This window comes from Chanodichthys erythropterus, chromosome 17, assembly GCF_024489055.1.
Source record: "Chanodichthys erythropterus isolate Z2021 chromosome 17, ASM2448905v1, whole genome shotgun sequence".
NCBI classification, from domain to species: Eukaryota; Metazoa; Chordata; class Actinopteri; order Cypriniformes; family Xenocyprididae; genus Chanodichthys; species Chanodichthys erythropterus.
In genome coordinates this window covers 8,620,805-8,632,660 of record NC_090237.1, presented here as the reverse complement: position 1 = coordinate 8,632,660, position 11,856 = coordinate 8,620,805, and the positions used below count along the sequence as shown (strand labels likewise).

Below are 11,856 nucleotides of genomic sequence, written 5' to 3'. Positions count from 1 at the left end.
TACTAAATAAAAATAAAAATTAAAATAATTACAATAACTTAAATTAAAACAAAAAATATAAAACTAAAAGCTAATTTAAAATATTAATCCATCCATTCTTTAAATAATACTAAAATAACACTGTTTAACATGATTTGCCACCTTTATTTCTAAATAAAGGTGACTTTATTAAGTATTACTACATTTTTATTTATATTTCTTGCTTTAGTCCCCATGGGAGGTATTAGAGCTCAAGCCCCTCCATAATGGAAAGTCTGCCAAATTTGTTTACCTTATCTCTTTTGATATATTTTGCTAGAAATTAAACATAATGTTAAAAATAAGGTAGTTGTCCTTGATTTAGCTTTGATGTGCATTGGGGAATGTGAACAGTAAGCAAAAACTGGAGTGCACCAGTTGTAAGGCACATTTTTATTTGCTAATCAGAGCCTTTCTCGGGTTACATCAAGGTCAGACACGAGTGCTGTTCCCACAGGGTCACTTTTGAGTCATGGGAAACAAACACACTGACATACACAACCTTTGCTAATCACATCACATTTTCATTTTTGGGCGAACTATCCCTTTAATATTATAATGTGACGAGAATATTTTTTGATGCGAAAAAACTAAACAAAAATAACGATTTTATTCTACAAATTTTTCACACTGCTGCACTATTTTCATTGCAGAGCCTTAATTTAATTATGTTATCAACAATCCAAATGTTGCTAAATTTGGATCTAATATGTAATCTTACTTATCTGTAATGCTAACAGTCATGGGGAGTGAAAACAGATAGGACTGATAAAGGAGAGCTGTTATAAGACGTGTCAGTTGTATTTAGCCTGTTGCATTATGGAGGTTTCTCTCATTCTGTGTGTCCTCACTGGCATGTTCTTGCGTCCAACAGATGGACATGTGGTGGCTAATTTCTGGGATTCACCTGATTGCGTCAAGTTCTTCTACAAGGAAAAAGTTCCAGAGTTGGGAGCTTCCCAGCCGAATGTTGTCCGTTTATGTCAGCGCTTTCTAAACACATATCACTTCGCCACACTGTACGACACATACCACCGCACAGCTGTCTATTCTGCATACATCTTTCAGACAAGTAATGGTGGAGGCAGAGAGTCACGCTGGTTTGTGGAGCCTCAGGTGAGTTACATCTATTCATCTACAGTGCCTTCAGAAAGTGTTGATTACTGTTGTGTTTGGTTCCTGCATCCAGTTTGTTTCAGATAACATATTTTTCTGTTTTTACTTTTCTATTTGAACTTGGGTTACTTTGTTTTCGTAAATGGCAGATCACATATATTTTTAATAGGGAAAAAAAAAAATATATATATATATATATATATATATATATATATTATGAGGCATTATTTTTTTTTTGTTGCCCAAAATACGTTATCTTTTTTAGTTATTAAGTTCTGTTTTACTCTTTAAATTTAGCTAAAAAGAAATAAAAGGCTGTTGTTTAATGGCAGGTTTCACTGTCATAACTTATCTCACTTTTGGGGCATGTTGTCACGAAAGGTTGAGTTCAGTGACCTGAGAATGGAAAAAAATAATAAAACAAAACAAAATGAAATGAAATAATATAATAAAATATTACCCTGACAAATATTTACTTGAGTAAAAAGTTCCAATTTAATTTAAAAAGAATTATTAATAACTTTTTAATTTGTATATTACTGTAATATTGATGTCTCTGGATTAAGCCATCAAAATGATGATGTTTTACTAGTTGGTGAATCCCACATGGTCCAGTGAAATGGAAGACGGCTACAAACTGTCACAGCAGAACCCAAACATCTACCTGGGAGAGAGACAGGCTTTAAATGAAGACTACACAAACTCGGGATTTGACCGTGGTCACCTAAATCCCAATGGACATCATGCAGGTATAACCACTAATGAAGAATTAGCCTCCTGTTGACCTTTTTAGGGACTGAAGTCACAGTTTCAGATAGATCAGTAAAGGATTAGTTCACTTCAAAATTAAAATTTCCTGATAATTTACTCACCCCCATGTCATCCAAGATGTTTATGTCTTTCTTCAGTTGACAAGTTGAGGAAAAACATTCCAGGATTTTTCTTTATATAGTGGACTTCACTGATGTTCAATGGGTTGAACGTCCAAATTGCAGATTTAATTCAGCTTCAAAGGGCTCTACATGATCTCAGCTGAGGAATAAGGGTCTTATCTAGTCATTTTCTAAAAAAAAAAATGAATTTATATACTTTTTAACCACAAATGCTCATCTTGCACTGCTCTGCGTTGCGCCACAAATTACATAATCATGTTGGAAAAGTCATGCTAAATTGTGGTTAAAAAGTATATACATTTTTATTTTTTTTTAGAAAATGACTGATTGTTTCTCTAGATAAGACCTTTATTCCTCAGCTGGGATCATGTAGAGCCCTTTGAAGCTTCATTAAAACTGCAATTTGGACGTTTAACCCATTATACCACTGTGAAGTCCACTTTAAGGAGAAAAATCCCGAAATGTTTTCATCAAAAACCTTCATTTCTTTTCGACTGAAGAAAGAAAGACATGAACATCTTGGATGAGTAAATTATCAGAACATTTTAATTCTGAACTGAACTAATCCTTTAACTTTCAGCATTATTACATTTATTACCAAACTTAAAAGTCACTAAAAAGGGACATTTATAAGTTGTGTGGCCTAATGGTTAGAAAGTCGGACTTGTTACCTGAAAGTCGCGTGTTCGAGTATGTTCAAATTCACTTTTACTTATAATATACATTGAAAATGGTTTTCCTGGAAGAAAACATACTAAAATTTTCGTTCTTTTCTCTCTTTTATCATACCTGCTTCCTGTTAGTTCCAAGCCGTAATGCCACCTTTACCCTGACCAACGTGGTGCCTCAAAACCCAACACTGAACCAGAACGCTTGGAACAAACATGAGTCCAAACTGACCAGCTTGTTTAATGCAAACTGTCATCAGGCTTACGTGCTGGTTGGTGCCATCCCTTCTTCTAACAACTGGATCGTCAAAAACAATGTCAAAAGGGTGAACATCCCAGAATACATCTGGAACGCTTACTGCTGCGTCGATCAAAATGGCCGCCCCATCCTAAGCGGTGCTGCAACTGCGCTCAACACAGCGCTGAATGTTGTTGTGGAACGCAGCCTAGATGAAATGATCGACTTCCTTCAGCAGTTCTCTTATGCACCAGTGGAGGAGCTGTTCAGCGGCCAATGCAGAGCTTAGATCAACACATTCAAATAAACTTATAATGAGGCTGTATTTTCAAATCACATCAACATTAAGTGTCTTTTAAAATAATATATATGATTTATTCTCTTAGATAAGAAAGGGAAATGCGCCAATACAAACTGCCATGCCTTACTGACATTTTTTTAATTGTAGTAAATACATGTTTTTAGTATTTATGTATATGTTGTGTTTTTAACGTGCATGTTCAGGTTATACTGTACTTAACCTTAGCTCATTTACACATATAGCCACATTTTATTAAAAACAAGAATATTCAGAAAATTTTAAATCATATTTATAAGTTTGTGCATCACACTGATATGTATCAATTGCTCATGAATACAACAATAAAACTCCAGATAAGCATATATCATCTTTTACTTAATCATACCTCTCAATTACATTAAAGACGTCATGACATGAGAAATCAAATCAGCACTGACCGTGAGAGATCTGAACATCTGCAACAAACTGCTCTTTGGGAACTTGTTCTTGCTGCCAGGTCAGTTATGCTTCTCATTATGGTATCCCAAAGTGTAGCCACCTCATCAGGGCGGTCCAGATTCCTTATAAACTCTGATTCTAATGTAATGATGATATTCTCAAACTCAAGTTCTGCCCAGGGGGCAGGTGCCGAACGGATCCCGCTCACCCAGTCAGCTACACTTGTCTCTCCTGAGGGACAAAACAAGTTTTACCATATACCTTTAAATGTACTTACTTACTGTGATGCTCACTGAATATTAAAGCAAAGTGAAAAAACAAGTCATAGACAGTAGATTTATTGCGCAATAAAAAACAGCATTGGGAAAAGTTTTTACACGTTTTGCTAAGTAGAGTCTGAAACTACAGAAGTGATAGATGTTGTAAATTTGTCTACCAGCAGAGGGCGACAAAGATTGTGCAAATAATTTCACTGAAGAAACTGAACAGGAATTGTGGAATGAAATATTTTTAATGTCAGGTTCATTTTCATGGAAATTTGTCTTACCTCAGGACACTCTCAATAAGATCTGTATAGGCCTATACCATTTACTCACACCAAAACTACTCAATTTCCTTAAAATTTATAGTTTCTGCCAGGCACGTGCACACATAGACAAAAAAGGGGCTTGAGCACCTGCCCTTTTTCTTCCTCGAGAGAAAGTGCCCTTTTTTCTGGGGTGCTTTTTTAAAATTAATTTATTTTTTAATAAATTAATATATATTCCTGTTTGCGCACAGCTTCCCTGTCAAACAAATATATTTACTGAATAAAACAAGAAAAAAAAACTATATCAGGTCGGCTTTGTCGAGTTCAGATGCCCTCACTCTGCGACACGCCATTCATGCCCGCACGCACGCACGCACGCTCGCGCGCCCCGCCCCGCCCCGCCCCGCCCCACCCCACCTCACCCAACCTCGCCCCACCCCACCTCACCCCACCTCACCCCACCTCGCCCCACCCCACCTCACCCCACCTCACCTCACCCCACCTCACCTCACCTCACCTCACCTCGAGTTTGCTGCTGGCTGAAAACTTGTAACAACTATTCCCGCGAAAATGCAACCGCTGTCTGGTGATGAGAAGTGAAAAAGTAAAAAGTACTAGATCCATCCCTTGCATTTCTTTCAGGTAGGCTAGTCTATGTTCACAAACCTGAAAGTTTTGGCTGTTTAAGGGTTATTTATACATGTAACGCTGCATTAATAGTTTGATACTCCATACATAGTACAGATGTAAGTAACCTAGTAAAACGAACCTATGTAGTGAATATATATTATTTATTAAAACAGATTTTGCATAATGCAGACATTTAATATAGTGCAGATAAGAGATGTTATATTTTATTTGATTAAATACTCTAGATGTTTTATGATCATGTTTGTGACATTTTAGATCTCAGTCTAATGATCCATCAGACACATTAATTTGTGCTTTAAGTTGTAATTTCTCTTTAATAATGGATCCACTGCTAAATAGATCTGATCTAAACTGAGAGAGTGAAGAGTGTGTCGTTGTTCTCTACAGGTTGAGTGATTGTGGAGTCACAGATGAAGGTTGTGCTGCTCTGACTTCAGCTCTGAGATCAAACCCCTCACACCTGAGAGAACCGAATCTGTCATGGAATAAAATAGGAAAATCAGTGAATCTGCTGTTTGATGTACTACAGGATCCTCACTGTAAACTGGAGAAACTGAGGTAAGATCATATTTGACTCTCACATGAATCACAATGTAAAGTATATTTGAAGTGTTCAGCCTCTTTCTGCTGCTGTGAGTTCAGCTGATTGAGCTGTAAATGATTGAACACATGAGCTGCTCCTCAGTCACATGATACTGCAGGACTGAATGTGCGTTTACGCGGCCTCGTAATTTCTGTAGTTACGAGATTCTAGCTTGTAAAAAGCGTTCACGTCCTCGCACAGCTTGTAATTACAGCTTGTAAGCTGGGAGTTTTCTGAAAGCTCCCAGATGTACCCCGTGGCCACTGTAGATTCATAGGCGTTAATAATGGTGCCATGGAAATGCATAATTCCCAGTCCAAGGACATGAACATGAACACACAGTGATCACACTAACATGTGTGTGTGACTTCAAACCATTTCTTGTTTTTATCTTATTGTTGGTCTGTTCTTCTCAATAACAGTTTACCACGATGATCTATTACAGGACCTGAATTATTCAAGAACTTATCTAACTTGTGTAATTTAAAACAAAATGTTATAATCAGTGGCCCATTAAAATAAGTACTGAAAGTCACCATAAGCAATTTGTAATTGTTCTGGATACAATAGATCAGGGGTGTTCATTTTAGGTTGAGGGCCGGATAGGAAAAAAAATGTAACCATGCGCAGGCCAAATTACCTTTTTTAAACCTTAGTGCGCTGACAGTTATATTAATATTAGCCAAACAAATTACATTTTAATTTGCAAGAAAAACTAGAAAAAGACACTGCTCTTTGAACAGCGAAAAGACTTACTACATTTTACTACAAAAGACATTTTTTAAAAAAAGGTGGCGCTTGTGGAACAGCAGCGATAAAGCATTTTCTTGGTTACCGCTGTATGCTAAGTAGCTCTGTGCTTTATACAGAGATAAAGAGGAAAAGAAAATGCCATCAAAACTTTTCTGAAGACAGTCAGTTCCCTTCAGAAATATAGTGGGTACAGAAAGTATTCAGACCTCCTTAAATTTTTCACTCTTTGTTATATTGAAGCCATTTGCTAAAATCATTTAAGTTCATTTTTTCCTCATTAATGTACACACAGCACCCCATATTGACAGAAAAACACAGAATTGTTGACATTTTTGCAGATTTATTAAAAAAGAAAAACTGAAATATCACATGGTCCTAAGTATTCAGACCCTTTGCTCAGTATTTAGTAGAAGCACCCTTTTGATCTAATACAGCCATGAGTCATTTTGGGAAAGATGCAACACGTTTTTCACACCTGGATTTGGGGATCCTCTGCCATCCCAGATAGTATGAATGATCGAAATAACATTGATTCAATGTCGTTACCGTTGACACATTAACATTGATTCAATGTCATTTTTGCACCCTCAATTAATGTTAAATCAATGTTAAATTTCAACAATAAATCAATGGTAATGGCATTGAATCAGGGTTACAATGTGGTTCAACATCATGCTTCCACTCTCAGAAGATGAAACACAACTGACTCAAAGCCACACAGCCTGAAATCAACTAAAGATAAAAGAAGACATTAAATCTCTCAAGATCTCAGCAGAAGTTCTTTTTGAGAATTAACAGGTTTAGATGTTGATGTTTTATTAAAAATGTTTAGTCACCATTGTAGTGGTCAGTGGTTCCTTTAGTTGGGCAGTTTCAACCTTAAGTGCAGCAGAAATGTTTTTGTAACCTTGGCTAGATCTGTGCCTTGCCACAGTTCTGTCTCTGAGCTCTTCAGGCAGTCTTTGACCTCATGATTCTCATTTGCTCTGACATGCACTGTGAGCTGTAAGGTCTTATATAGACAGGTGTGTGGCTTTCCTAATCAAGTCTAATCAGTATAATCAAACACAGCTGGACTCAAATGAAGGTGTAGAACCATCTCAAGGATGATCAGAAGAAATGGACAGCACTTGAGTTAAATATATGAATGTCACAGCAAAGGGTTTGAATACTTAGGACCATGTGATATTTCAGTTTTTCTTTTTTAATAAATCTGCAAAAATGTCAACAATTCTGTGTTTTTCTGTCAATATGGGGTGCTGTGTGTACATTAATGAGGAAAAAAATGAACTTAAATGATTTTAGCAAATGGCTACAATATAACAACCCAGCCAACATAGCATGGTGGGGCCCAGATGGGTGTCACCTGGGCAGCCTAACTGGGGCCCAGACATTTTTGTCCATGGTTTCCATGGAGGCCCCACATGGGTTAGCCCAGATTAACTGAACACTGCTCAGTGTGCACACTACAGGCTGTTAAATGTAACACAGAAACATGCTGGAGTTAATGAGATAATTAGGTGATAACGAGCAGAATCACCGAAGGACAGAGGAACAACAAGAACTACAACTTCAGCCACATCCTTCAATGAAATCAACTGAAGATAAAAGACATTAAATCATTCAAGATCTGATTAAACATCTCCACAAACAGCATTGCCAGCTTCACTTATTACTAACCAGACTGACTTTATTTCTGACATACATCTACAGAAGTTGTTATTGAGAATTCTCAGAGGTTTATATGTTGATGATTTGTTGAAAATAAGTTTGGTTTGATGTCACCGTGATGGAGTTCAGCGCTTACTTCAGTCAGGCAGTTTGACTCTTGTGTGTTTTAGTGTTTCTTTGGCTGCTCTTGCTGTTTGTTATGGTGAGAAAAACTACAGGCAATGTGGTCAGCTGCTAAATGATTAAAAATATAGTTGTTTAGTGGCTTAATTCATTGATCTAATGACTGAGCTTTTTATGAGCAAAATGTGATTAACTTTGTGCTGAATCTTTTCTTGAATTACAACAATAAAAATATTTTAATCAGAAAGTTTGAAAAATATATTGTTCACTAAACAGGTCAAACCTCCTGCAAGACTGACTTACACAGACATCAAGAATCAGCATATGATTCTCAACAATGGTGACATGCTTCATGCTGCAATGCATTGGGAGTCATGGATGAGTTTTGTATGAGGCACCCAGAATGCATTGCAGCATGAAGCATGTCACCATTGTTGAGATTCATGCACTGATTCTTGATATCTGTGTGTATATAAATTTTGCAGATGTTTTAAAGGATTTAATGTACATTGTATTATTCAGATTTATTCTTCTGCTCTTTTTTTTTTTTTTTTTTTTAGTTGTTCTGGAGAAGATCCAGCACAAAATTAATAACATTTTTTTTCATATAAAGCTCAGTCATTAGGTCAGTGAACAAAGCCACAACATGATGACAATTAGATTCATATCATTGAACAGCAGATAACAGCTAAACATATTGTATCTTGCTTTTCTTGCCATAACAAACAACAAGAGCAGCCAAAGAAACATTATTACTAAAACTGTCAAGAGTCAAACTGCCTAACTGAAGTAAATGCTGACCTCGATCACGGTGACATCAAACCAAACTTATTTTCAACAAATCATCAACATCTAAACCTCTGGTAATTCTCAATAACAACTTTTGTAGATGAATGTCAGAAATAAAGTCAGTCTGGTTAGTAATAAGTGAAGTAGATAAGTAGATAAGTGTTTAATCAGATCTTGAATGATTAATTGTCTTTTATCTTCAGTTGATTTCATTGAAGGATGTGGCTGAAGTTGTAGTTCTTGTTTCTCTGTCCTTCAGTGATTCTGCTCGTTATCACCTAATTATCTCATTAACTCCAGCATGTTTCTGTGTTTCATTTAACAGCCTGTAGTGTGCACACTGAGCAGTGTTCATTTCATCTGGGCTAACCCATGTGCGGCCTCCATGGAAACCGTGGACAAAAATGTCTGGGCCCCAGTTAGGCTGCCCAGGTGACACCCATCTGGGCCCCACCATGCTATGTTGGCTGGGAAAGAGTGAAAAATTTAAGGGGGTCTGAATACTTTCCGTACCCACTGTACATTCATATAAATTCAACATTATGTTTTTCTTCCCATATTTAGCAAACAATGAGTTTGTACAGTATTTTTGGCGCATCTGTGTTCTCCTATTTACGTCTGTATTCAGTTTGTGCCTATTTTAACGTCCTGTTTACAGAATTTCCACACAAATTACAGTCTGGGAAATGAATGCAAAGCAGTTTGTTTGCAAGTCCAGAATAGACAATTGCCAAATTGTTCAAATCATCCCCTGGGCCAGATTGGACACCTTTGTGGAGAACCGTACGTTTGACACTCCTGCACTAGGTATTGATTACAATGATGGTGTAACAGTCAATATACACAACAAGAAGTGACGAAACTAAAAAACTCATATTTTAATCAACAAGAGATAAACATTGTGAATAAGATTATTAAGTCTGATTACAGAAGAGATAGATGCTGTAAATGTGTCCACCAGATGCTGTCTATCAGCAGAAGTTCACAAATATATATTACTGAAAATGTATGTCTAAAACACTTACATAATTTTAAATATGATTGTATTAAAAGTTTCCATCTAAAACTTCCTTTTACTGGTTTCTTCTTTCCTCCTGCCTCTGAACACAGTTGCTAGTAATTACAAATATTCTTCTTGATGGAAAGCATTTCTGAAGCTAGCTTCAGTTTATTTCATAGTACTTTTTTTTTCAATATGGAGAGTTTAACTGAAGGTATAGCTTATCAAAGGTGCCGTAGAATGTCTTTTTAAAAGATGTAATATGAGGCCCCGTCCACACGGAGACACGTTTCAGTGAAACCGCACAAATTTTTTATCAGATAGGCATTTCGTCCACACGGATCCGGCGTTTTCGAAAGGTGAAACCAGTATTTTTTGAAACCGGGTCCCAGAGTGGAAAAATTTGAAAACGCCGGCTTGGCGTTGTCGTGTGGATGGGGCAATCCGTATGTTTTCTGAAACGATGATGTCATCACCCCACGTGTCGACCCTAGTCAGATGCGCTAACACCACAAAACACCACCTACAACAGCAATAGCCGACTCTACATGCTTGTGTTTGTGCTGCAGAAGCTACTGAACCAAAATAAAGTGTTATTTCTAAGCTTTGCTAAAGTTTGTATTCAGCGTGCAAGGTTTATGCGCATGCTCCAAGTCTTCTTCGCTGCTTTAAGTGCATTTCTGCGGCAGAATTACAGCGCCACATAATGGTCTGGCATGTATACTACATCGTTTTGAGTCGTTTCAGTGGTTTCGTGTGGATGCAGATATTTTTTGAGACGAGGAAAAAAAAAGATCGGTTTAGGGTAAGCTCCAGCTTCGTGTGGACGTAGCCTAAGTCTGAGGTGTCCCCTGAATGTGTCTTTGAAGTTTTAGCTCAAAATACCCCATAGATTTTGTACCCCATAGAATCTTTTTTTATAATTTTTTTTTAACTGCCTATTTTGGGGCATCATTAAATATGCGCCGATTCTGCGCAGCCCCTCGGAGCTCGCGCTTGCCTTAAACAGCATAAACAAAGTTCACACAGCTAATATAACCCTCAAAATGGATCTTTACAAAGTGTTCGTCATGCAGCATGTCTAATCATGTGAGTATAGTATTTATTTGGATGTTTACATTTGATTCTGAATGAGTTTGGTAGTGCTCTGTGGCTAAAGCTAACATTACACACTGTTGGAGAGATTTATAAAAAATGAAGTTGTGTTTATGAATTATACAGACTGCAAGTGTTTAAAAAATGAAAATAACAACAGTCTTGTCTCCATGAATACAGTAATAAACGATGGTACCTTTAACCACATTTAACAGTACATTATCAACATGCTAACAAAACATTTAGAAAGACAATTTACAAATATCACTAAAAATATCATGATATCATGGATCATGTCAGTTATTATCGCTCCATCTGCCATTTTTCGCTATTTTTCTTGCTTGCTTACCTAGTCTGATGATTCAGCTGTGCACAGATCCAGACGTCCTGCCCTTGTGTAATGCCTTGAACATGAGCTGGCATATGCAAATATTGGGGCGTACATATTAATGATCCCGACTGTTACGTAACCGGTGTTATGTTGAGATTCGCCTGTTCTTCTGAGGTCTTTTAAACAAATGAGATTTATATAAGAAGGAGGAAACAATGGAGTTTGAGACTCACTGTATGTCTTTTCCATGTACTGAACTCTTGCTATTTAACTATGCCAAGATAAATTCAATTTTTAATTCTAGGGCACCTTTAACAATTTGACAAAGTTATATGTATTCCAAAAGACAGATTGAAAGAAAGATAAATACAAAGTTGGATTCAAACTAGCTGACAGCTGGACAAACCGATCTAAGATGTATTGATGAATTATTGGCTGGAAGTAGCTGTTTGCTGGGTTGATGAATGGATGAAGAGAGATAAATAAATGGATGCATCACTGTAGAGGCAGAGATGAGAGGAATGCAACATTGGCCCACTAGAGTGCTGACGGTCTAAATCCCCCCCATACTCCCCTGTCTGTGTGTTGTGAGTGAGACTACTATTGTCCCAATGCACAGGGTACGTTCCACTGCTGGGGCTTTTGTTTCCACTAATGCC

The 11,856-nt window shown here is 37.0% G+C and overlaps 1 protein-coding gene across 2 annotated transcripts in view; it reads left to right on the top strand.

Annotated features, from left to right (window-relative positions):
- Positions 1–545: 545 nt before the first annotated feature.
- Positions 546–11,856, top strand: part of si:dkey-243k1.3 (endonuclease domain-containing 1 protein-like) — a 50,436-nt gene continuing 39,125 nt past the window's right edge. The window contains exons 1-4 of one of the 2 annotated variants that reach the window (XR_010892192.1): positions 546–1,134; positions 1,727–1,883; positions 2,831–3,730; positions 5,240–5,410. Coding sequence is in view for 1 of the 2 variants with exons in the window: in XM_067365695.1 (XP_067221796.1) it covers positions 838–1,134; positions 1,727–1,883; positions 2,831–3,222 (846 nt within the window). In the remaining variant the exon portion in view is untranslated. Of the gene's footprint in view, positions 1,135–1,726; positions 1,884–2,830; positions 3,969–5,239; positions 5,411–11,856 lie in introns of those variants that run through there. The other variant, XM_067365695.1, reaches the window with a different exon arrangement.